The sequence below is a fragment of the Somniosus microcephalus genome, chromosome 10 (genome assembly GCF_052327205.1).
Source record: "Somniosus microcephalus isolate GS21.2 chromosome 10, FLI_Smic_1.0, whole genome shotgun sequence".
Lineage (NCBI taxonomy): Eukaryota > Metazoa > Chordata > Chondrichthyes > Squaliformes > Somniosidae > Somniosus > Somniosus microcephalus.
Window position 1 is genome coordinate 112,913,766 of NC_140996.1, and position 27,064 is coordinate 112,940,829.

The 27,064-nt window shown below is 43.1% G+C and overlaps 1 protein-coding gene across 1 annotated transcript; it reads left to right on the plus strand.

Annotated features, from left to right (window-relative positions):
- Nucleotides 1-4,976: 4,976 nt before the first annotated feature.
- Nucleotides 4,977-24,466, plus strand: angptl5 (angiopoietin-like 5). Its single transcript, XM_085999921.1, has 8 exons — nt 4,977-5,165; nt 7,014-7,203; nt 8,441-8,544; nt 9,220-9,313; nt 10,284-10,384; nt 15,871-15,991; nt 19,662-19,847; nt 23,852-24,466. The coding sequence occupies exons 1-8, from the start codon at nt 5,067-5,069 to the stop codon at nt 24,163-24,165; spliced, it is 1,209 nt and encodes a 402-aa protein (XP_085856047.1). The 5' UTR covers nt 4,977-5,066; the 3' UTR covers nt 24,166-24,466.
- The last annotated feature ends 2,598 nt before the right edge of the window (nt 24,467-27,064 follow it).

A 27,064-nucleotide genomic window follows, 5' to 3' on the forward strand; every position in this document is an offset into this window, starting at 1 on the left:
AGGGACAAGTTTGTGTGTGGGCTACAAAGTGAGGGAACCCAGAAACAGCTTCTATCAGAAAAGGACCTTATGCTGGACAAAGCTTTCAGTATGGCAGTATCACACGAACCAGCCGCAAGGGGCGCTGCAGAGATACAACGGAGACTGCAAGAATATGGCACCAATGAAATGTCCTATGGAACAGGGAAGTGCTATCGCTGCGGCAGAACAACACATGACCAGAAAGATTGTTGGTTCAAGGACCAAGTGTGCAGACAGTGTGGGAAAGCAGGACACATAGCAAGAGTCTGCAGGTCTGGGAAGAAAACCAACAGTAAGAAATCTCCACAGGAGAAGTACAAAAAGTTACACCAGGTGATGGACAGTGGTTCAGACGAACAGAAAAGTGAAACAGACTCCGGAAGCAAGGAGCTGGGTTGTCTGAAACTACATAATGTAACCGAAATGGAGGATCACCAGACTATCTGGGTTACACTCAAGATAGACGGAGTCCCAGTGGAAATGGAATTGGACACAGGGTCAGCTTTAACAGTCATAAATCAAAGAGACTACAAGCGGCTATTTTCACACATACCCTTGAAAGCTACAGAGATTGTCTTGAAGACGTATACGGGGCAAAAAGTCTACCCCAAAGGAAAAATAAGGGTGAAAGTGACATATAAAGGCCAGGAAATACCTAAAATGGATATATATGTATTGCCAAATGGAGGACCACCACTGCTAGGACGTGAATGGATCCGGAAGATACAATTAGATTGGCATTCCATACAGGCACTGAAGGTTGAGGCCAAAAAGGATGATGACGTCACACCTGGACGACTGTCAAAAATGCTAACTGACGCAAAAGAAGTGTTCCAGGAGGGACTAGGAACACTAAAAGGAATAACAGCAACGATTAAAATAGAGGAAAATGCAAGCCCAACGTTTCTGAAGGCCAGACCAGTGCCTTATGCGATCAGACCAGCTGTTGAAGCAGAGCTGGAAGGGTTGGAACATTCAGGAGTACTGTCCAAAGTGGACTGGAGCGAGTGGGCTACACCCATCGTTCCTGTAATGAAGAGATCGTTGAGTAATACGCCTGGGGAACCAAAGAAGGTCCGCATCTGTGGGGATTTTAAGGTGACAGTGAACCCAGTCCTTCACACGGTGCAATATCCGCTTCCACGAATTGAGGATATTTTCGCCTCACTATCTGGAGGTAAACGCTTCACCAAAATTGATCTAGCCCAGGCGTACTTGCAAATGGAGGTAGAAGAAGCTTCGAAACATTACCTTACGATCAACACTCATAAAGGTCTCTATCAATACAACCGGCTGGTGTTTGGAGTAGCCTCGGCTCCGGCTATCTGGCAAAGGCCGATGGATCAGGTCCTGCAAGGGATTCCAGGGACCCAGTGTTATTTGGACGACATCTTGGTCATGGGTGAAAATGACGGTGATCACCTCGCCAACTTGGAGAAGGTGCTCACCAGATTAAAGGAGTATGGGCTACGAGCTAATCGCCACAAGTGCGAGTTTTTCCAGAAACAGATCTCGTATTGTGGCCACGTCATCAATGAAGAGGGGTTACATAAGTCCCCTGACAAGATTGAGGCAGTAGTCAAGGCTCCAGCACCAGAAAATGTGTCACAACTGAGGTCGTTCCTCGGGCTGGTAAACTATTACCACAAGTTCTTACCAAATTTGTCTACGGTATTACACCCGCTGAACACCCTACTGCAAACAGGGGTACCATGGAAGTGGGATGACGAACATAGACGAGCTTTCCAGAAGTGTAAAGAATTGATCACATCAAAAGAGGTGTTGGCCCATTTCAACCCAGCACTACCAATTCGTTTGGCATGTGATGCATCACCCTACGGTATTGGAGCGGTGCTGTCGCACAAATTCCCAGACGGGTTGGAGAGGCCAGTAGCCTTTGCGTCTCGGTCACTAACCTCAGCTGAGCGCAACTACGCCCAGTTTGACAGGGAGGCCCTCAGCCCAGTATGGGGAGTAAAAAAATTCAACCACTATCTGCATGGGCAGATGTTCACCTTGCTGACTGACCACCAACCACTTGTCTCCATCTTTAATCCTAAGAAGGGCGTTCCAGTGATGACTGCACAGCGGTTACAAAGATGGTCCCTGTTTCTAGGGGCGAATCAATATGAAATAGAATATAAAGGCACGAGACAGCATGGGAACGCTGATGGGCTATCGCGCCTGCCACTGCCTCCTGTGGAGGAAGCACCAGCAGTGGACCCTATCAAGATATTTTATTCATCAATAATTGAACAATTGCCAGTAACAAACGCGGATATAGAGAAGGAGACCTGCAATGATCTGACGCTGTCACGGGTATATGAATTGACGGTGAGGGGATGGCCAACACATGGCGACTCACTGTTGCCAGCATTCTCATCCAGAAGAGAACAGCTGTCAGTATGCCAGGGGACAGTGATGTGTGGATCCAGAGTGGTGATTCCACCCAAGTTAAGGTAGAGAGTGCTAAATGAGCTACATGAAGGGCATCTGGGGGGAGTGAAAATGAAAAGCCTTGCTAGGGCTTATGTGTGGTGGCCGGGAATCGATCAACAAATCGAAGACCTAACTAAGAGCTGCTTAGGATGCCAGAAGGTCCAAAATGCACGACCACATGCCCCTCTACACCCATGGGAGTAGCCCTCCTCTCCATGGCAACGGGTGCATATTGATTTCGCTGGTCCATTCATGGACTCAATGTTCTTAATAGCAGTGGATGCTCATTCAAAGTGGCCTGAGGTGATAAAAATGTCTTCAACCACTACAGAGAAAATGATTGCAGTCCTACGGACCATATTTGCCAGAAATGGTTTGCCAGAGCAGATTTGCTCTGATAATGGACCACAGTTTGTGTCCGATGAGTTCCAAAAATTCATGAAAAGGAATGGGGTAAGGCATTACACATCCGCCCCGTATCATCCAGCCACAAATGGATTGGCTGAGAGGTTTGTACAAACCTTTAAGAAGGCGATAAATGCCATGTGCGACGATGAAATTCCACTACAGCATAAGGTGGACAATTTCTTATTAGCTTACCGAAACACGACACATGCAGTTACCAACCAGACCCCGGCCATGATGTTCTTTAACCGAAGGTTGAGATCTCGTCTGGACTTGCTCAGACCAAATGTGCGAAGAAATGTTGAGGACAAACAATTGCAGCACATCAATGAGAAGCCGACAAGGAGCTTCAATGTAGGGCAACCAGTCTTGGCCCGCGACTATCGAACAGAGAAGTGGCAACCCGGAACAATATGTACAAGGCAGGGGCCATTAATGTACACAGTGGATGTCGGGGAGAACATTGTGAGATGCCACGTCGATCAGATCTTAGCGTCACAGGAACGCGTCAACCCCATGTCTCGAGTACCTGGGGACGAACCCGACATACCGGTAGCATCTACTTCAGACCCAGTAGCAGTGGAACCCGATGAACTACCCGATGAAAAGGGGTCAGAATCGCCTCTGCACCAAGAACAAGAACCTCTGGAAAGGCGCTATCCCGAAAGGGTCAGGAAGCCGCCCCAAAGACTGAATCTATAAATGGACTTTTGTTGTTTAATGTACAAGTTGAAATGTTAATTGTTATTTGAATATTAGGGGGGTATTACTAATCTAAAAGGGGAGGAATTGTAGTGTATGTGCCTTTAAGTCAGAACTACTTTTACAGCTCCTGTATACTGTAGTACCGGCAGTGACCACACCGGTATATAAGCTTTGCGCATGCCCCTGTACCCCCAGTCTAGAGATTACCCTCCTCCAGTAAAGACCTGTTATTTGTTAATGTACAGCATCCGTGTGATTATTTATCCACTGAACCACGGATCCAACACTAACGGGAGGTGCAAAGGAGCCCAATTTCTAGCCCATATATATATGACCTCCAACCAGGGGAAACAACCTCTCAGCATCTACACCGCCAAGCCCTCTAAGAATTTTATATGACTTCATATTAAGTCTGCAAGGTGATTCCAAATGATCTTGTCTAACTGGCTTGTTTGCTTGTGAACTGTTTCCAGACTTAAAGCATTGTATTGGACTGTATATCGACTTTAATTGCTCCACCATTGGTGGCCGTGCTTTCAGCTGCCTCGGCCGTAAGCTTTGGAGTTCCCTCCCTAAACCTTTCCACCTCTCTACCTGTCTCTCCTCCTTTAAGATGCTCCTTGAAACCTACCTCTTTGACCAAGATTTCATTCATCTGTCCTGAATTCTCCTTCTGTGGCTTGGTGTCAACATTTTTATTGATAGCACTCTTGTTAAGTGCCTTGGAATGTTTTGCTACATTGAAAGCACTATATAAATGCAAGTTGTTGTTGTTTTACATCTCATGCATATTATTTGCTTATGTGAAGTAAGTTGAGATGTGGTAGAATCCTATATACTATCCAGTAGCAAGATTACAATAAAATGGAGAATTATTTGCCACATGGCAAACAGATAAGGTTAAGTTTCAGATGATAGGAAGCATGAACATTGCCTTTTGCTGCGAGAACTAATAAAAGTATTGGGCGCAAGTCCGAATTGTAACAATCTTGTCTCCAAAAATAAAAACTGGATGCACTTAGTGTACCCTAGTATAGCCTCCATAACACTTGCTGCAGCCAGATTGAGTTGAAGGGAAGGGAAGAAAGAAGTTTAAAAAAAAAACCCTGTGGTTGTTTCATTCTATCTCCAATAAGGGTTCATATAGCATCTGTGCGCGATTTGTTTTGAACGTTAAAAATAGAGTCCTTTTTATCAAGGTTTTGAGAATTAATCTTCTGTTGTATTGCTCATTTACAAATTTGAAAATGAAGACCAGAATGTGTGTGAATAGAAGAATAGGTATAAATTTCTTATCACATTGTTTTATATTTAATTTTGTACTTACTTTGAAAAATAATGCAATTCAAACACTTTCCTGATTATTACCAGATGTGAATCTGCTGTTGGCCACATTCCCTCCTGCTCAGATGTGAAACGACCATTTTATCAGAAAGATTGTGCTTGAACCAGAACCTGTACTGCTGTAGAAAGTTAATAATTGAGTTAAAATCAAAATGAGGCTGTGGGAGATTACAACGATCACACAAATCCTTATCTGTTTCATCTCAGAAGTATCATCTGTGGGAAACAACACGCTGTCGCTTAATTCCATGGTAACAAATACTTTAAGCTGTTATTTGGCAGTTCTTGAGTTTTATGCTCTCGGTCTTTGGTTTACCTTTTACTAGATAATGTTAAGAAACTTAATTTTCTTCGTGCACATTTCAGATTAAGTAGAGATATATGTAAGTGGCATTTAACATTGGTTTTGGAGTACATTCTTACACTAGTTAAAAAAAATGTCAGAACTAGTTTTTTTTTAAAGTTATCATAAGCAGACATTCATTCCTTCATATTGTTCTGTTTCTGATGATTTCCTGCACTTTAGTTAAGTCATAATTACTAATAATCTTCATCTTTCTTCACTTCGATTCTTTTATCTGATGTTTCTGCGTTTTCATTTGATTTAGGGTTGATCTCTTTTTAGTGAAGTGTTTTGGCTCAACTGGTAGTACTCTTGCTTCTGAATCAGAAGATTATGTGTTTGAGCTCCACTCCAAGAGTTAGTATACAAATCTAGACTGCAGTAATGACAGAATGCTGTATTGTTGGAGATACTGGCTCCAAATATCCACAATGTTTAGGGTGCATCTGGGGTGCCATTGAGGTGAGTGGTACAACAATGTGCTGCTCTGTAATGTGTGTATGGACAGAAAACAGAGAGCAGGAATAAATGGGTCATTTTCATATTGGCAGGCTGTAACTAGTGGGGTACTGCAAGGATCAGTGCTTGGGCCCCAGTTATTTATAATCTATATCAATGACTTAGATGAGGGGACAGGGTAGATCTGGGAGGATGTTTCCCCTGTAATGTATCCAAGTTTGCTGATGATACAAAGCTAGGTGGAAAGTAAGTTTTGAGGAGGAGGCAAAGAGGCTGCAAAGGGATGTAGACAGGTTAAATGAGTGGGCAAGAACATGGCAGATGGAGTATAATGTGGAGAAATGTGAAGTAATCCACTTTGGTAGAAAAAATAGAAAAATAAAAAATGGTGAGAGATTGGGAAATGTTGGTATTCAGAGGGACCTGGGTGTCCTTGTGCATGAATCACAGAAAGTTAACATGCAGGTACAGCAAGCAATTAGTAAAACAAATGGTATGTTGCCCTTTATTATAAAAGGATTGGAGTATAAGAGTAAAGAAGTCTTACTGCAATTATATAGGGCCTTGGTGAGACCAAACCTGGAGTACTTTGTGCGGTTTTGGTCTCCTTATCGAAGGAAGGATATATTTGCCTTAGAGGGAGTGCAACAAAGGTGCACCAGAGTGATTCCTGGGATGGAGGGCGTGTCCTATGAGGAGAGATTGAGTAGACTAGATCTGTATTCCCTAGAACTTAGAAGAATGAGAGGTGAGCCCAATGAAACATATAAAATTCTTACAGGGCTTGACAGGGTAGATGCAGGGAGGATGTTTCCCCTGGCTGGGGAGTCTAGAACCAAGAATCACAGTCTCAGAATAAAGGGTCGGCCATTTAGGACTGAGATGAGGAGAAATGTCTTCACTCAAAGGGTTGTGAATCTTTGGAATTCTCTATCCCAGAGGGCTGTGAATGCTCAGTTGTTGAGTATATTCAAGACAGAGATCGATAGATTTTTGGATATTAAGGGAATCAAGGGATATGGGGATAGTGCAGGAAAGTGGAGTTGAGGTAGAAGATCAGCCATGAATTATTGAATGGCGGAACAGGCTCCGAGGGCCAAATGGCCTACTCCTGCTCCTATTTCTTATGTTCTTATGTGTATTAACATTTATTACTTGCCAACTGATGTGATGCAATTGTTTAAGTTAAGTGCATTTGCTTACATAATTTAAAAATTGCTAGAAAGGTCTTATTATTAAGGTACAGACTCAGCCACTGCGTAGATAACAGCAATTTAAATATTTCTCTGCTGAACAGGGTACTGAAGAAATCGTTCCAAGTTTAAATAGCTCTGTAGCAAACTTCAATCAACCAAGCAAAAATGAAGCTGAACCTAAAGCCAGAAGCCACCACAATCCCGCAAGTATTTCAAACAAAACCATGGACTGTGTTGTACCATGTGAGATGCCAGGAAGAATGTCAAAAGAAGAAAAATATTATATGTGCAGTATGTAATGTATTCTGTTTGTGATGTATGAATGTACAGTAATAGCTAAATCCAATCTTTTTGATGACTGCAAACTGCTTATATTAAACAATAATAATCAAGTGTAGTTCACTTGATAATTAACCCAAAGTGATGCAAATTATGCTAACGGATTGAATTAGCTAAGGTTGGGTTAATAAGACATCACTGTATGTATTTATAGAGCTCAGTTCTTCCCAGTTCAACAACAATTAGAGACCCTGATTTGATATTCAAAGCACTTACTGACATGGGTTCTGATGCAGAAAATTTGAATAAAGTTTATATTTTTAATTTAGATGCTCAATCTCCAAAATATGAGCCAATTTTGGAATTGCAAATATATAGACAATAATTCAGCCATACTGCAAATAAAAATAGTTTGAGAATTCAAGGATTTGTGTGTGATGTAGTAAATTAGGCTGGCCTTAACTTACAGTGAAGCTTGTACTCTTGCTAAGCTAGATGTTGTCATGCACATATTTTCTGGCAATATAGACATACTGACAAGAAATCACAATCCCTTACAGAGTTATAACTTTGATGTGCTCATTGCACTGTCAGGAAATCCATTTTTGTAATAGGTGGCAAACGAGGTTGCAGCTGGAGACAGCTGTAAAAAGGGCAGATGTCTCACAGAATTGACCCTGGTGGTTGCTGGGCACACAAAAACTTAGAGAAATTGTACTGGAGTACCAGTATGCTGTGCACAGGTTTTGCATAACCTAACATGCCCTCCAGAAATCCTACTTCAGCAGGTGATGGTTTAAATTTCTGCTTACAGAAGCGTTCCAGGCAACAATACTGTCTGGAAGAGAGTTCCATAGGTAAGAGAATTGTCATGTGGAGCCATGCCGCTGATATTCCATACATATTACATTAAGTGTAGACCCTGGCATGGTGTAGGCCATTCTTAAGTCCATTTATATGGAATTACAAAGAAATTACAACACAGAAACAGGCTGTTCGGCCCTAACACTGTGTGTTGTTGCTTAAACTCTACACGAGCAATCTCATGCCTTGTTCCCATGAACCTTTATTTCCCCTTTCGTTCAACCACCCACTGAACCTATTCTTCAATGTTCACACTCTGGTAGTGCATTCCACAGCTTCACAACTCTTTGTGTAAAAAAAATGTTTCACCTGAAACTGTAGTTTTGAAATATGTCAAGAGATCATACCTGTAAAGAATAAATATATTAACTTAATTTTTTAAAAGGAAATTTGCATGCGAATATTGTTTCATACACAAGAAACACCAGGAAACTTATTCGAAATATGATGGAAAATCAGCAACAGTCCTTGGACTATCTTGCAAACCAGGTAAAATCACTACCACGAGATATATTCTATTTAGTTTGAAACAGTTAGTTCAATTTTTGAGGTTATATAAGTGTGAAGTAGATAATAACACAGCCAAGTGGGAGAATTTCTAGGTGTAGCAAAATTGTAAATGCATTTATAAAGTAGAATGTAAAAGAAATCTTTTTACTTCCCCCTCCCACACTGGTAATCCATGATAGTTTTAAAAATAAAATGTCAATTCCCCACCATCCCCTGAACATATAAACTAAGCTGTGGTAATGTTTGAATGATGCAGGCCATGCTAAGATACCTTGCCAAATAATGCTTCTTCATATGTAAGCCTGGTGTCAACTGTTGTTATTGCCCAGCATCCATACTTTCTAGAAATCAAGAGCCGGAACGCTGGCTGATGTCTCTCTTCCCAACCCAGGAGTTATGAGGCCATCTGTAGCACAGACTAGCGATCGAACCGGAGACTCCTTTGCTTTGCATTGCTCAGGCTGAGCCATCAGGGTAGTTCTAGCCAAAATATTTTAAGGGATTGTTTAATCTGGATATTAGAGTGTGCAGGATTATAAAACTGGAAAGTGGAATAGTATTTATTGTAAAAGCTCCTTTAATTTTTCTAAGATGAAATATAGGTGATAAAGAATCTTCAAATGTTTATCATGAATGTATGAACCTCTTTAACAGGTGAGGGAACTGATGAGCAGTGTCCTTCTTTTAAATTCACACTTTCTGACAACCAATATTGAGCAACTTCCTACCAGACCAGTGCAGTCACATGGTGAGTGACAGCAATCAGTCAGTGCTAGAAGTGCACTGAAACCATAGTTACTGTACTGATGCTAGACTACTGTACTTATTGGTATGTAAGAAATTAGTATTTCTTGTATTAAGGCCAATCTTTTGCTGTGTCTTCCCGATTTTGGGTGGATCTGGGGTGGACGGGAGTGGCAATTTGGGCAAGGAGCCATTCCGCTGGCTCCCCACAGCCTGTCCCACTTCTAAGATTTTCCATTGGATGTAAATACGTCAGGCAAAATGTGGACATGTGTATTCACGAGATGCATTAATAATGGGAAAACATCATATGACATACGAACAATCATTAATGCTATACCAATGCTAGATGTGAGGTGCGCCCTTGCATTCCTGGTAGTCATTGTTGCTACGGTGGATGTGGGGGAATTTAAAATTTAAATTGAATACATTCCCTCTGCTGGGAATTTTTAAAACTTAAAAAAAATGATTTTGTCTTTATCATTGCTGGAGGCGCCTGAAGTGTGCAGCAGCAATTTTCTGTCCTCCCAGGGCAGGCTCCCTAATGTGTAAGCAAATGAGGCCCAGCCCTCAAAATGGCTTGGGCCTCATGGCAAGGACTCACTGTCCCTCCTGTCATCTGCCCAAAATGAAAATAATCTCCATATCCACGTACACGAATAGATACAGACAGAATAGCTGCATGTTTTTTGCACATTCATTTAAAATTCACAAAAGTAGATTATGTACCTGAATCAGTTTATGTTTTATTTGTGATATATTGGTTTATATCTAAAAAGCAATACATATGCAATTTAATTGTGTCTGTTAGTTTTTCTTGTTTTATCTGATTGAATGTATTCTCTAAAGTAGTTCCAATGTAGATCAAAACTAAGGGAGGGAAATTACATTACTTTGGAGTAACAACACAGTTTTTGCCAAACTTCTACATATTAACAACAGCTGAAAATGTTGTTTGTTTATAATTGTTGCAGGATTTGACTGCACTGATATTAAGGACACTGTAGGCTCTATATCCAGAACACCAAGTGGAATCTACATAATACAACCAGAGGGAGCTGATTACCCATTTGAGGTACTTATAAGTCTCGGATTCTGTTACTTCCCTGATTTTTCATCCTTTATTCTCTGTCTATAATGTATTTAAAAATCATTGTAGAAGCTAACAAACTCCTTCAGTATTTATAATGCTTTGAATATTTAAAATAATACAAGAATAAGCAAAATTAAATAATCCAAGTATATATCACACAATACATATAAAGAACCTGCTTGCTAAGAATTTGACTTCAAAAATCTACACATAAGTTACACTAGGACACTGTATACTATGGATGAGATTTCCTCCTGAAGCAACTAAGAACTAGAATGAGGAAGATATCATGAATTCCCTAAGTAGGGCAGTTACTTGAATGGATATAAAAGAGTGAACTTATAGCGATGTGCTTTCCTTTATGATTAATTAATAATTTTAGTTTAGTTGATCCACGTATTCATTTTTGAAATCCAAACAACAGCATTCTTAGGTGTAATGGTCTGGATAATCAGGCCAGTGGGAAGTTTCCCATATTTCTTTCCCCTCAATTTTCTCCACATTTCAATTTATGAATAGAGTAGTGGAGACAAAAACATTGGTATTATTTAAGAAACAATTAGATGCTGCAATGGGGGACTTTAGAGTCTTTCTAGATGTACCCAGGATTTGCCAAAAGGCCTTCCTGACCTGTAATTATCTTGTGATCTCTCCTAACAGTGCTGAGTAATGATGCCGTGTATCACAATATCTCAACCTTAGCTGGGTTTTACTTAATAACAGTATCAGAGAGCAAAGGTCAATGTCCAAAATGACAAGTTCACAGTTTGTAATCAATGTGTCTCTAGTAAGTTTGCCAGCGTTTAGTTATTCTTCTGTAATATCAGCATAAAACATACATCTGCTTCCTTTTAGTAGGTTGACTGCTGTAGTGTGGCTCTGCCTTCCTTTGGAATTTCTCGGCATCACCTCAGTGCACGCCTTTGACTAGTTGCAATCCATGGTTATTGTCTTCTTTCTTTGGTCATCATCTTCTTGTGCTAGCTTACCTAACCTTGCACGTAAGTTACCTTTATCGTATACTGATATTTCATTCTCTGGGTTCAGAGACTTAAGCAATTAACAACTGCTGGGATACACTTTAGCAGTATCACTGCTGTTCAATTAAGCATTATCTGCCCACTTTAACACTTAACAGTCTCGCTGCTTTGTGAAGAATTGTTTCAAAAGTTCTTTAGGACTTCTGTTAACTTTCTGTCCTTTCTAGAAATCTCCCAACAACCATCTTGGAAACTTTCTGCATCCTTCCGGCTAATGGGTGGACAAATTATGACGTATACATGGGTGAAAATCAATTTTGATGGGGGCGCAAAATGATCGGCTGCCCATTATACACTCCTTCCAATTTTCCTTTAAAGGAAAATCGTGTCAGGAATATAATGGGCGGGCAATCTGCTACCACTGTTTTGTGCCCTCACCAAAGTTAAATTTCACCCCCCTACACTAGTTTTTTTTTAAATAACTCAATCCCCTTTAAGGGACAGGAACTTTTGATAGGTATAGTGTAAACACTTTATGAGACTACGGGGGTGATTTTCATTCAGAAGTCGGGAAGGAGGCGGGACTACAATTTCGGGGTTGCAGTCCCGCCTCCATCGAGATGCGGCCAATCCATGCGATTTTAACTTGATTGACCTTGTTGAGCCCACCCAGCACTTCCTGTCAGACTTATGAATGGAGCATTCCCTGCCCCGATTGGCTGCCCATGGCCCACGTGATCCCAGGGGACGCATCGAACTAACTGCGCCCCTGGGATACGCAAGCACTGCGCGCCAGCAGCTGGACCAAGCCCCGGATCAGAATTCCACGGGAGCCCACAGCACAATGGCCGGCGCGCAAGGTAAGTGCAGATCGGGGGCTTGCACCCACGGGAAGCCCCCGACCCGAATTTCTGGGCCATTATGTATTAATATTCCTGAGACAAAATTATTAGCAATGATATTCCATCCCTCTAATATTCCCACTGAAAGTTCAAATGTGGATAGATTTAGAAAGGAAAAGCCAATTTAGGTAGTCTCTGCAACTGGCTGTATAACTAAAGTTTGCTTTTTAACTTGAGGGATTTAACAACAAGGGCAAGAATTTTAAATTTGAGGCTTTGGGGAACTGGGAGCCAATGTAGTTTAGCAAGGACAGGGGTGATGAATGAAGATTGAACACAAGCAGCAGAGTTTTAGATAAGCAAAAGTTTACAGAAGATGGAAAATGGGAGGCAGACCTTGGCAGCATTGGAATAGGCAAGTTGGGAAGTGACAAAGACATGGATGAGGGTTTCAATGGCAGATGGGCTGAGGTACGGGTAGAGGGGGTGCAGTGTTAGTGGTGGAAGTAGCTGGCCTTTGTGGTGGAGAGCATACAGGTTTGTAAGCTCAGCTGGGGGTTGAATATGCCGCTTAAGTTGTGAACTGTCTGGTTCAGCTTGAGACAGTGGACGGGGAGGGGGATGGAGTTTGTAGCAGTGTCCAAAGACAATGGAGGGATTTTTTTGGGGGGTTAGCGGGCGTGTTCGGTGGCGGGGTTGGGTGGGAAAACATTTTTTGACAGAGGGTCGGGACCCCGCTTCAACCTGCCGTCACGCGATGTCGGATCTGCCAGGGCTTAACAGACCTGACACACAGTGGCGGGGGAGGCAATTCAGGTAATTATGACCTTGTTAACAGCCCATTAAAAAGTATTTTGAGCTTACCTTACCATTTTCCGAGGTTGCCCGCGGGGTCCATGCTGCTCGGGGATCATGTCAGGTAAGGAGGTCGGGAGTTGTATGACCATGGAATCATTTCCTTACTTGATAGCTGCAAATGTGTTATAAAAGCTCCCATCTCACAGCTGTTCACTTTCCAAGCTCAGAAGCTTTTGCTTACTGCATTTGGAAGACAGATTGAGCTTTATGCAGGTTGCAAGCGTTTGGAGCAACCTTTGTATCCTGTGTCACCTGATTGGAACAACCTCTCTCACCATTGACAGATCGCTTCTGTCATCTCAAGTTCACCTGACATCTATTACATCAGCATCGGTGTCCTTGAAATGATCTCACCTTGGTCCTTCGAATCCCACCACAATCAGCTCCAACACTAGCAGCATCAGGCACACCAGCAGCACCAACAACAACACCAACCTTCTCGCAATCAACTGATGCTGCACAGGACAGAGGGCATCTGCACCCAACCACATTGCTGCCCGGGAGGCCAGGGATGGCCTCACCATGGACAGATTTACTTCACTTGATGCTGTACACCTTGGCTGCCACATGATACTCCAGATTGGCACCATCTCACACCAACACCATAAAGCATCCCTACAATGCCCGAGCCATTCCTTTCACACACATCAGCATTGTGGGCGGTACCGTTATGTCTCACCGTTCACTGCAACGCACTAAGCCACTTCCAAAGGTGCACACAAATCTGTCCGAGAATGCAAAGTGTTGAAAATAAAGGTTTCATTGTTTGACACCACATTAACAGAAACTTTATATGAACATTGGCTAAAACACCCAAGTGTGCTGTTAGTTGGTATGATTGGACTAGGATGAGGGGGAGTGTGAAGGGTAGCTAGTGAGATGGGGATGTGATAATGTAGATAGAGAGGGATGGTGGAGGTGCAAGGTAAGTTGGTGTGACTAAGAAGGTTCAGGAGTAGGGTAGGGAAGGCAGAGTGATGGGGATGTGATGAGTGGCCAACAGGATGAAGTTGAGTGTGGCTTTGCAGTAACGTTTTGTGATCTACTGAGATAATTGAAAGGTTTGCACCACTGCAGCCTGGTCCTCCTGATGACATCCCTGCTTGTGTCCTCCTCTGCAATGTGCAACCAGGCTGTGTTGGTCTCCTGGGGAGGCATCTTCCGCCCATTGGAAGAAAAGAGAACCTCCCTGTGTGCTGTGAGTCCTTCCATAAGCATATGGAGCGAGTCATGGGAGAGCCTGGGTGCAGCGGTGCACCTCTGTGCAGTGCTTGTCAGTGTTTGCAGTACCTCTATGCTGTAGAACACTGACAGCACAACTGTCAAAATCAATTTGCGCATGGTCCCTTTAAGGAAACCTGCTGATGACGTGTCATCAAATGACGTAATCTGACCTGCTTTCTTCAATTGGCCGGCAAATGCACTGGGCGGGCTTAACAAGCCCAATCAACATAAAATCATTCTACACAGTGGGATGGAGCCAGCAGCAGGGTCAGGAGCTGACACTGACGTCGCACGCCATGAACCCGCCGAGGCAGGGGAAATCGCGGCCAATGGCTTTGATCTTCCCAATGATTAGTTGGTGTAAATTGTGGCTCATTCAAGACTGGCTGTAAGACAAACAGTCTGACAGCATTAAAGCAATGGAGGGATCGATACAAGTGGTGGAGAGGTAGAGCTAGTTGTCATCAGCGCACATGTGGAAGCTGACTCCATGGGGTTGATATTAACCTTCCCATGATGGGTGGGGGAGGGTTGGGGGGTGTATTAAAAATTTTAAATCAGGGAACACGTCCTCAACCCACCGCGTATGCACCTGTTGCCATTTTTATGGCGGTGGATTGCCTAACATGCATGTGGCCTGTCTTGGAGAGGCAGGACACTTCATTACAATATTTTAATCAGGCTCCCACAGTGCAGTTGAGAGCCTGATTTAAATTTAACAACTGCCAGCTGGGTTTCCCAGGGTTCGGTAAACCAGCAGCAAAATGGAGATGGGAGCAGCCGGCTCCCACAGGACAGAGAATGTAATTTGTGACTGAATGGGGCCATTTCAGTGGCATGGAGGGCAGAAAATTGATTGGAGAAATTCAAACAGGGACTTACGGGAGTGATGGGCATGGATTTAAGAGGTGGCAACAATTTCAAGGACTTTGAAGACGCAAGGGAAGTTAGACATGGGGTGGAAGATGGCAATGACAGAGGGGCATGAGGAGCAAAAGGAATAATTTACAATTGTTATTATGACTAATTGTGGAGCAATTATTGGGAGAAGAAAAATGTTGTTACATTCTTCTCTTACCTCTTGGTTCTAAGCTCTTTCTTTCTCCATTGCAATCTTTCTTATCTTTCCATATTGCATCAATTCTACGATAGCCAATGCTGCTCTAAACTTTCCTTTCTTCTTCCCCCAAGCTGTAAATATGCTGTCCTACAAGCTGTTCCTGTTCTTTTTATTGTCATGAAATCAAGACTCATCGTACAGTCTCCCATTGTAATTTATTCTTTCTCAAAGCTTCACAATGGTGGATCTAATAACCTCCTATGGGTCTTTCCTCCATCAAACAGGCTTTTAAGACCCAAGCTTATATTTAGCTAATACTACTTCCTGATTGACCATGATTTCGCTTTCATTCTTTCAACCTTGGCAGTCTCCTGCACTATGGCCTTTGCTACTTCAACTGGATCTCTCAATCAAAAACATGTTTGCAATAACTTGTTTTGACCTTTTCCTCCTCAGGACAGTTACCTATTTCTAAAACATAGCTACAGTTATTTTACATTGTAGGTGTTCTGTGAAATGGACTACATGGGTGGTGGCTGGACTGTGATTCAGAAACGGATTGATGGAACCATTGAATTTGTACGAACTTGGGCAGAGTACATGGATGGCTTCGGTGACCTTGGTGGTATGCATTCAACAGTCAGGAGGAATAAAACATGTTTTTAGCCATTTCAATTCTTATGCTACAAACTTGTAGTGTGCAAAAATATTAAGGCTAACACTCCATGGACCCTCCAACTCACAGGAGTGGGCTGTAACGGTTGCAAATTATGCTGGTTTTGTGGAGTCCCTGGGAGTTTAGTGTATGGCCCGTTGGGGGCAGAGCCTTTATAGCCCCAAGCAATGCCATTGACACAGGAATGGGAAGAAATGGGGGCTCCCTACATTGGGAATTTCTGCTTTTCTGGCCCTCAGAGATGCTTGATGTTTCATCGGTACCATTATGTTTGATGAGACCTGATGTACTGACCAGCCAAAGTGTGTTGGTGGACCCCACCTTGGTTTCAGGAAGGGACCACAGCCTGGACCACTGAAGAAGAACCTTTTTAACAAAAATATTTAAATGTGTCCCCCTTATAAAGGAAGCTGCAGGAGACATCCTTCTCCCTGGCCCAGCAATCTCCACTGGACTTTCCATCATGTTTCCAAAGACAGGTACTCTAGATGCACCCCTAGTGGCGCGGGCACTTGTTATTGAAATGTAAAACAGAATTTAGCAGGATCAGTTGTGAAGTTTCCTGGAGGGTACATTTCAGCACTTACGTTGGGATATACCTCCTATGGATTTTCAACACCATTAACATTAAACTTGGATGTGTCCTGTTAGAAAATGTAATTGATGACTTTTCACATGTAATGGAGATAACTTGTGTTGCACAATATGAAATCTACGTATGCAAACTCTGGCAGTTACACTGGAATTATGCCCGCCAGTACCCACCAGTGCTGACCTTGCCAGAATTCCGGGGTCAGCAGGCACATGCACCTCTATTGGAACGTCTTTGGCACCTACCTTCGTCATAGAATGGGGGTGGGGGTGAGGGGGTGCCTAGTTCATTCCCAGACGTCATGCAGTCTTCCCTTTGCCTCCTGTGTAAGGGGATTGATAAATCTCCATTTTATTTTTTTTAATGCGGCCATTCTTCAGGGGTGCAGGTTGCTTTCCTGCCCTGGCACACTTGAGGAGCCAACCGTGATGCAATGTTTGATGGCCGATGTCTCAGCTTCCATTGCAGCACAAGCAAAAGCCACCCAACATCTGGGTGCTGCAGTGGAAGCTCTGACTGCTCCCATACAGGCTCAGCTTGCTGCCACACAAACTCAGACTGCTACCATCATTGCTGCGGATACCAGTGTTTAAAGAGGCTTGCAGGGTGTCACAGCAGTCCAGTAATCTGTCCTCCAACAGATTGCTAAGGTTGCTGGGGGAGTGGCAGTGGAGCACGAACCTGCTGTCCTCTGTCAGGATAACAGCATTCGTCCTCCCACTCCTGCCACTCTGCCAGTGTCCTTGCTGTTGCCTGTCAGCCAGGCTGCTGCAGCCCATGCCGAGATGGTGCAATCCAAAGCTGGGCCTTCTAGGCCCAGAGATGCTTGAAGTCATCCTCCAAGGCCATCTGCAGTCCCCCCCACTGAAAGTCAGCAGCCTTCCACCAGCCATGCTGCAGCCACTGGGGTAATATTGCATAGGAGTGCTAGGATAAGCAAAGGCACACGGAAGACAGGCACTAAGGGAATGCACAGGGGTGATTAGTTGACGTTTGTGTGCAATATGACATAGTTTGATGTATAAATTTGGTTTGGAATATTTACTTTATGTTGGCTTTTATTTTTGCATTGTAGCCAAGTGGACACAGTGATGGTCAGTAATGAAGGGATAGTAAGGTGTGGGACTGTTGGTGAATGTGGAATTGGGTTTGCATTTACTGGTATCACAGTTGGATGAGTCGGTCACGAGACAACCCGGCCAGAAAGGGACTGACTAGGTTGCCTCCCCCCTTCCTTTTCTTCCTCCTCCTCCTCCTCCTCCTCCTGTTCCTGCTCCTGCTCCTCAGCTGGTCGGTGTATAGCTGGTGGCAAGGGCTGTGCTCTCATGATGGTGAGGTTGTGCAGCATGAAGCAGACTATCACGAATCTTGACATCCGCTCTGCAGAGTACTGCAGGGCTTCTCCAGACCGGTCCAGGCAGCGGAAGCATTGCTTCAGCACACCAATGGTGTGCTCTATGATATTTTGTGTGGCAGCATGGCTTTTGTTGTATACATGTCGCCCACATGTGCGTGGGTTGCGCATTGGAGTCATGAGCTATGTCATTAACAGATAGCCCTTGTTGCCCAGTAGCCACGCTTTGGTTTTTCTGTGGTGGCTCAAATGCAGATGGCACAGCAGACTGCTGCAGATTGACTGCTGCCAGGGTACTGGGCATTCACCTGCATGATTCGCTGAGTATGGCCGCACACCAGCTGGACGTTGAGGGAGTGGAATCCCTTTTGGTTGCATTGCATCTCAGAGTTTACATGCGGTGCCCGCAAAGTGACGTGCGTGCAGTCAATGGCACCCTGCACCATGGCGAAGCCTGCAATCCTCGCAAAGCCACGTGCTCGCTCTGCCTGCTGCTCTCTGGCCAGAGAGAATGAAATGTATTCAGCTCTCTTGGAATACAGAGCCTCAGTTACCTCCCTTATGCAACAGTGGACGGCAAACTGGGAGATGTTGCAAATATCTCCAGCTCCAGCCTGGAAGCAGCCCGACGCATAAAAGTCCATGGCCACTGTCACCTTCACAGCCACTGGCAATGCGGTCCTCAGCCTGCTCTAAGATTGCAGATGTAGCTGCAGCAGGTGGCAGATTTTAGTGAACGCGTCCTTAGTGAAGTGCAGATGTCTGACACACTGCTGTTCCTTGCTGAGGTTCAGGTAGGTGTATTGCTCCCTGGGTAGATATGGCCTCCAACTGAGAGTCCTTCTCCCCCTCCTCCTCCTCCCTCTTCCAGCAGCTTGCCCTGCTCTGTGTCGCCTCTGCTCATTCTCCCTGTCATGCTGTAGGCCAAGGGGAATGCCTACTGCTGCACCCATGTCTGGGAGTGGTCTGTACAGAATCCTTGAAGTCAAGACAAAGTCCTTCAGCACCTGCCACACCACTCCCTGTAGCAACCTTAAAGAACTCTAGAAACCACTAAACATTTCTACAAACGCAGCAACAGCCAGTAGAAATCAATCAGCAACTAACCTGTTAAGTAGTTGATGATCCTTTTAAATAGAGCTGGTGGGGTGGGGGGGGGGGTTCTTCCTGCTGCTGAACGCGTGTTTAGCTGTGCGTGTTTAAGAGAGGGCGCTAGCTGGAGCATTGAGCTCCAAAATGGCAGCGCTGGCGTCAAATCAGCATGTACGTCACAATGTGCCTACTATACATGCTTCTGGCTGACGTTCACTGCACCTGTGCTAATGCCCTCACCTAGATGGTATCCAGTGTGACTCGCACCAGAAGTGTGTGCGCGCGGACACCATTTTGCATCCAAAACAGCACTCGTAGCGCCAAAATAGCGGCCGCTAAACAGCCGAATTTTGCAGCCGGTATTTTTGATTCTTGATCTTTATCTGTTGTTCAGTCCTATATCATGTATTCAGCCTTTGGCAGATTCCTTTTCTGATGCAGGCTCTACAACTAAAGTGCTATCCTGTTAGTCCTCATTATAGATGCTGGCAGACTTGCACTTTTTGTTTTTATTTACATTTTAGAGTCAAGAGAACAAGTTTCATATTTTCATCACAAATTTACTTTCTTCTTTTAAACAGGAGAGTTCTGGCTGGGGCTCAGAAATATCTTCCACATAGTGAATCAGAAAAACACCAAGTTCAGTCTTCTTATGGCCTTCGAAGCAAATAATGAAAATACAGCTTATGCATCTTATGAGGATTTTTATATTGATGATGAAAGTGAACAGTTCAAAATACACTTAGGTCAATTTACTGGAACTGCTGGTATGATTATTTTAGGCTCTTTGTAGATTCTTCTGTGATTTCACCTAAAAGAACCTATGTATATTCAATTGATGCCATAAGCCATTAAGTCATATCTGACATAAGGAATGACATTTGCGAGTATAAGACACAGTCTCAACATTGACTTCATAAATGAGATTTATACCAATCTGGCATAAAAGGAAATCTAAAAAGGTGACTCAACCGTGGATAACAGGGGAAATTAGAGACAGCATAAAATCCAAAGATAGGGCGTATAAAATAGCCAAAAAAAGCGCCAGAGCGGAAGATTGGGAACAGTTTAAGATAGAGCAACGGAAGGCAAAGGGCATGATCAAGAGGGGCAAAATAGCTTACGAAAACAAGCTGGCGGAAAATATAAAAACTAACTCCAAAAGCTTTTATAAATATATCAAAAGGAAAAGACTGGTGAAAACCAAAGTTGGTCCATTGCAGTCAGATACGGGGGAATATATAATGGGAAATAAGGAAATGGCAGATCAACTAAATGCATACTTTGGGTCAGTCTTTACGAAGGAAGACACAAAAAACCTCCCTGGGATATCGGGAAAAATAGGGACATTGGCAAAGGAGGAACTGACGCAAATCAATATCTCTAAGGATATGGTGTTAAGGAAGCTAAAGGGATTGAAGGTGGACAAATCCCCAGGGCCTGATAACATGCATCCTAGGGTACTGAAGGAGGTGGCCCTAGAGATAGCGGATGCACTAAGGATGATTTTTCAGAATTCATTAGACTCGGGAACAGTGCCGATGGATTGGAGGGTAGCTAACGTTACCCCACTATTCAAAAAGGGGGGTAGGGAAAAAGCAGGTAATTACAGACCTGTAAGCCTTACATCAGTTGTGGGCAAAATGCTGGAGTCCATCATTAAGGATGAAATAGCGGAGCACTTAGCAAATGGGGACAGGATAGGACAGAGTCAACATGGATTTACAAAGGGTAAATCGTGCTTGACTAATCTATTGGAATTTTTTGAGGGAGTAACTGGTAGAATAGATGGGGGAGAGCCAGTAGATGTGGTGTACCTGGACTTCCAAAAGGCCTTCGATAAGGTCCCACATAAAAGATTAGCATGGAAAATTGAGGCTCATGGGATAAAGGGGAAAGTTTTGGCGTGGATAGGGAACTGGCTGTCAGATAGAAAACAGAGAGTTGGAATAAACGGCTCATTTTCTGAATGGCAGGCAGTAACAAGTGGGGTACCACAGGGATCTGTCCTGGGCCCCCAGCTGTTCACAATTTACATTAATGACCTGGATCAGGGAGTCGGATGCAGCATTTCCAAATTTGCAGACGACACTAAACTAGGAGGTGGGGTGGGCTCAGAGGAAGAGACCAGGAAGCTCCAGAGCGATTTGGACAGACTGGGCGATTGGGCGGATAAATGGCAGATGCACTATAATGTGGACAAGTGCGAAGTTATCCACCTTGGGTGCAGGAACGGGAGGGCAAATTATTATTTAAATGGCAATAGATTGGGAGAGGGGGAAGTACAGAGAGACCTGGGTGTTCTTGTACACCAGTCACTGAAGGCGAGCATGCAGGTGCAACAGGCGGTCAAGAAGGCAAACGGTATGCTGGCCTTCATAGCAAAAGGGTTAGAATACAGGAACAGGGATACCTTGCTGCAGCTGTACAGGGCACTGGTGAGACCACACCTCGAGTACTGTGTACAGTTTTGGTCGCCTCATCTGAGGAAGGATGTTCTTGCCATGGAGGGGGTGCAGCGGCGATTCACCAGGCTGATACCAGGAATGGCGGGAATGACCTATGAGGAGAGACTATGTAGTTTAGGGATGTACACACTGGAGTTTAGAAGATTGAGAGGGGACCTCATAGAAGTGTATAAAATTCTGACAGGTCTAGACAGACTGGATGCAGAAGGAATGTTTCCCTTGGCGGGTGAGAACAGAACTAGAGGACATAATTTAAGGATAAGGGCTAAACCATTTAGGACAGAGATGAGGGGGAATTTCTTCACTCAGAGAGTGGTGAACCTGTGGAACTCATTGCCACAGAGGGCAGTGTACGCCAGCTCATTAAATATATTTAAGAGGGAATTAGATATATTTCTACGGGCAAAAGGGGTTAAGGGTTACGGAGAGAAGGCGGGGACGGGATACTGAATTAAAGGATCAGCCATGATCTCATTAAATGGCGGAGCAGGCACGAAGGGCCGAATGGCCTACTCCTGCTCCTATCTTCTATGTATCTATGTATCTATGAGATTGGGTGGAATACATACTCTCAAAATATAGAGCACATCACCTCCAGACAGCAATTTATGTTTTCAGTACCAGTTACAACTTGCTTGCCCATACTTTTTTTTACTGAATTGCAAAGGCCTTTCAATTAGTACCCTGAATTTGCCTGAGCAAAACCTCAGAATAATTATGTGACTGATAGAATTTACAATTGAGAAAACAGAGAAAATTTCTCCTCAGAAATATAAGTTATCATATGCGATGCTATTTCACTTCAGACAATAATGGAAGTGGTTGAGTGTTGTTTTTCCAAACAAATTAACTACTTAACTGCACCGGAGTAATCTTTGTGAGTTATGAATTGTATCCTAAGGTTATAACAAAGATACTGAGTGAATTTTTAATTGTGAATTCAATGTTAAAAATTAACTGTTGTTATGTTAATTATGAATTAAAAGTGTTTGTGGCAGCATTCTCAAAGTAAAAGTGACAACAAGTGTGTCACACGGTTATGTGAATCATTCAGTTTTAGAATTTACTAATTTATTATTTATTGATGCTTATTAAGGTAAAGGATGTCTCTTTTCCATCCACTTTGCATCAAGAATTTCACCTACTTATTACTTTAGCGTACCAGCAATGCACTATGCTGCCCCAACATAAGACTTTTGTATATGTTAATTAATCTTCTAACAGTGGCTTGGACAATGCTTTTAACTCCTCCTGTCCTTCTAGATTTCATGAATTAGAAAGCCAAAAATTGTATGTGCTTCACAGCAAACTATTCCAGATCAGGAATCCATTTAAAGTAATTTTATCGATTAAAACGAATGTACCTTTAGGAAATTACAATGATTTTGTGTATTTTTAATTGATATGTTAGCAGAAGGATTTAGGGAATAAAATGTGGTTCTGAATTTGTGCTTTGATTTTCGTGTTCTCAACATTGGATCCCAATGAGAAAGAAAGATCTTGCATTTATATAGTGTCAATCACATCCTCAGGGCATCCCAAAACCTTTACAACAAATAGATTAGTTTTGAAGTGCAATCACTGTTCTTATATAGGCAAACAATATAATTTAATGAAACTCCTAATGGAACATGAGGACCTCAGAATCCAGTCACTTCTATTATTAAGTGTAGTTACCGACTAAGGATCTTGATTGCTTTTTCTTAAGCGAGATTTATACTGTTCTTTGGAGATGGTATTAGTTTATTAGTAAATTGTGTCACCAAGCCTTTTGCAGGGATATTACCCCAGAATACAAGACGGGTGCATTCTTTTGGTGTTCTTTAATTTCTTTAGGGTTGTGGTTTAGGTATATAACGTACCTACTTCAGGGAAATAATATAACAGGAATATCTAATAAAAGTGAAAAGCTTGCTGTTAAACCTCAATCTCTAAATTATTAATGGAAAACATGTAGAATAATATATACTTAGGACACAGTCACAAATACGTATAGAATGACACCACAACAGACAAGCTCCAAATCAAAAAGGGATCATGTATGCTTTTCCAATACACCTGCAAACAACTTTTTCTTTTTTTAGTAATTATGATGCGATTGATGAATTTACTAAGCTAAAGTGCATTGTTATAAGTAGTAGGCCATATGGGTGAGTGGATTATCAAAAATATAGTATTATTTCATGAATTAGATTTAATTCTCTCTATAGTATATGCACAATATAACAATGTGAAGAAGCCACATTTTCACACAAAGCATTCTGCTTTATAGGATTCTAATGGCATATTTTCCATTTATCCAGGGGATGCTTTCCGAGGGTTTGGAACGCAGGATGACGAGAATGGAATGCTCTTCAGTACTTTTGATCGTGACAATGATGGTTGCAAACCACAGTGTAATATACAAGGAAGTTCTGTCGACAGCTGCAGTGTTCATCAGAATAAAACTGGCTGGTGGTTTAATCAATGTGGCCTGGCCAACCTGAATGGGGCTCACCTAGTGACAGACAAATCACTTACTTCCCATATTCGTTGGGGGACATGGAGACAAACTGGGGTACCAATCAAGATCAAATCAGTTTCAATGAACCTCCTGCGAACCAGTCCACATTTGTAGGGATGATCAATCCACCATTGTCTAAGATTCTGAAATTGGAAAATTAATATTTAGGGACAATATTGTTGCATTCATATTCGCACAATCTCTAACAGTTTTAATTCCTTCTTTTCATTTTTGATGCCACTTCTTAGGAGTGGCTGTTTTCCTATGCTTCATATATATTTCAAACTGTAAATCAATATAGTGCTGACCAATAGCAATATTAATCATATTCATTCTTTACACAACAGATTTTAAAATTCTTTTATATATGATCATTTTACCAACAGTTTATTAATAACAATTTACTATGCAATAAATACAGGAGACAGATTAGGATATGTAAATCTAAATTCTGAGACATTTATAAAACTGGAAAGGATTAAATATCTTGAGCTCTGTTTATGTTTTTGAAACATTCATTGATACAATACAGCCCTCAGAATAGGTCACTTTTTAAACCCATCTGAAACGCTGTCTTGTTTACAGTATATTTACTTCATCCATTATGGTACATATTAAGGTCAATTTCCTGCCTGGAAATATTGGTGGTGTCAGTGGGATTTGGACATTGGAGGCTGGGAAATTGGGCGATGGTCGCTTTCTCCCAGTTCCATTTGTAAGCTACCCCATCAATATTTTCCTTTATGCTGTACACATACATTATTTCACCTCATTTCAAATTTTTGCTACACGCTGATCAGGGCCTTTAGTAATCCCACTGAATCTCCCAATGTTTGAGTGGAAGTACTGTTAAAGGTAAACTGCTTAGGTAAGTCAAACATAAAAGAGCACAAGTTTTTTAGGGAAATTATTTGGATACATTTTTCCTATATAATTCTTGAAGTTATTTTGGTGCATTTTTCCTCTCCACTGCTGACCCTGTCTCCACCATCTGCTGATGCTCACTTGTGAGCTGTGAGACACCAGGTGCCAATACAGGAAACTCTTTGGTATCCGGCACTGACGGGACCGGGATGGTGCTGGTTGATTAAAAATTCCGGATGACGAAGAGGGTTATCTACCGAGGCTATTTTTAACAAACAAAAAAAAGTTAAGAAATGTGCAGTGTACAGTAATTGGGTACTCACCTGCAGAATGTTGTGTTAAATGGATGGTGGAAGATGCTTGATTAAGTACAGTACTGCCAGTTGAGGGTAATCCATAACTCTTTAATTACTTAACAGTAAAACAAAACTTGTACAGTAAATGACTGTATACTGTAGTTGACTGTACACTTATTCCAAGTCAGCTGGTTCATCAGGAATATCCATGCCAGCTGGGTCATCAGGATCATGCACTTCAACAGATTCTTCAGGCACTTCCACTGCTTCAACTCTTTTGGAAGCTTTCTTAAACATGTCCCGGATGTCTGCTTTCTTAGTGGATCGGAAGAGACTACCGGCAGCGCGGGAGAGTCAGACTCCTGTTATTGAGGTGTTCGGACTTCCGACAGCGCCAAGAAGCCGAGTAGTGGCAGTTTGGAGAATTACACCCACTGACTAACTTGGCCACCGCGGGGGACTCGGACTCGGCAACATTTCCGGTTATTGAGGTGTTGTTTTTGAGTATGAATTTTGCCGGTTAATAGAGAATTCCGGATATTTAGGTGCCGTTTAAATGAGAATTTCCTGTACTACGCTATCTCGTGAAGGTCCCACCGAGGTGTGAGTGCACTGGTGCTGGGTGCACTGAATTCTGCTGACGCTGCGCCCTCAGAGGTTGCAGCTTCCTCTGAGGAGTCTGGAAGCTCAGGCTCTTCCTCCTGGACAGTGGGGCAGGGGCTTTTGATGGTCCTGTGGGGGAGTAAAGGAAAGAGTTAGAGATGTGAGGTCGCGGTTACATGCACATTGAATAGTGAAGATGATCATAAGTCAATCTGTTAGAGCATCAGATTCATTATCAGTGACTCATGCAATGTCAATGAGAGAGATGCCAAACGATTCTGTCACCAGCTTGCTGTGATGCGCCCGCCTGTCCGTCCCCCATTTGGGAATCCTCCTCGATCCCGGCGATTTCCAGGGCCGCCTCCTCCCAGGCAGTGAGCTGGGCTACTGAGGGTGGCCCTCCTCCTGTCATGGCTCTTTCCCTCTTATTGTGGGCTCTCTTTTCCTGCAATGAGGGACACATATGGAGTTTGAGTGAGAATGAAGGAGTGAGTGTTGAGAATCCATAGCATAGATGCTTAGAAGGAGACAAAGGACTCTCCCTGTGTGTTGTAAGTTGTTGTCATTGCATCACAGTGATAGCGAGTGTGAGGGCTGCATGGTCAAATAGTTAAGTGAATGTGACCATAGAGAGAGAGGAAATGGGTAAGGATGCAGGGATGCAAGTGTCAAGTGGGATGTGGAGGAAGCGGTTGGCAAAGCAGAGTGCTGGTGAGGAGAGGTGATGGGATCAGGTTGAAAAGACTGAAAGTCATACTCACTTTTCCTGTGCGGAGAAGGTCATGAAACTTCTTCCTGCATTGCAGCCAGGTTCTATGGCTCATTGATATGGAGTTGACCTCCTCGGCCATTTGCAGCCACACAGCTTTAGTCTGTTGTGGCGGCTTTTTTCTCCCTGAGGAAGGGAAGAGCACCTCCTTGTTAGATCTTTCTCCCTGCACTAGAGCTTGGAGTGAGGGCTCATCAAAGCGAGGTGCACACTTTTGCTTGCTGGTGGACATGGTCGGTAAATTAAGTCCTTCATAGAATTTCCAGAGCGTTTCCAGTCTCCAGAAGAAGCAAGGCTGCTTGCAGGTCTTAAATCCAGCAGCATTGATGATGTCATCGGCGGTGACTTTCTGTATGAAAAGACTCATTGGGCCAGGGGTTCCCACACGCTGGAAATCAATTGCCTAATTAGGGGAAAATCGCAATTGTTCAACACTTCACTTCGGAGTCGGGGTCCTGACATGAATCCCACCTGACACGCC

Bases quoted from the DNA above. Each gene is read 5' to 3' on its own strand.
- angptl5 (XM_085999921.1), top strand. From the start codon at position 5,067: ATGAGGCTGTGGGAGATTACAACGATCACACAAATCCTTATCTGTTTC. The intron at 8,545-9,219 runs GTAAAATCACTA...CCTCTTTAACAG, and splicing joins TGGACTATCTTGCAAACCAG to GTGAGGGAACTGATGAGCAG. The intron at 9,314-10,283 runs GTGAGTGACAGC...TAATTGTTGCAG, and splicing joins CAGACCAGTGCAGTCACATG to GATTTGACTGCACTGATATT.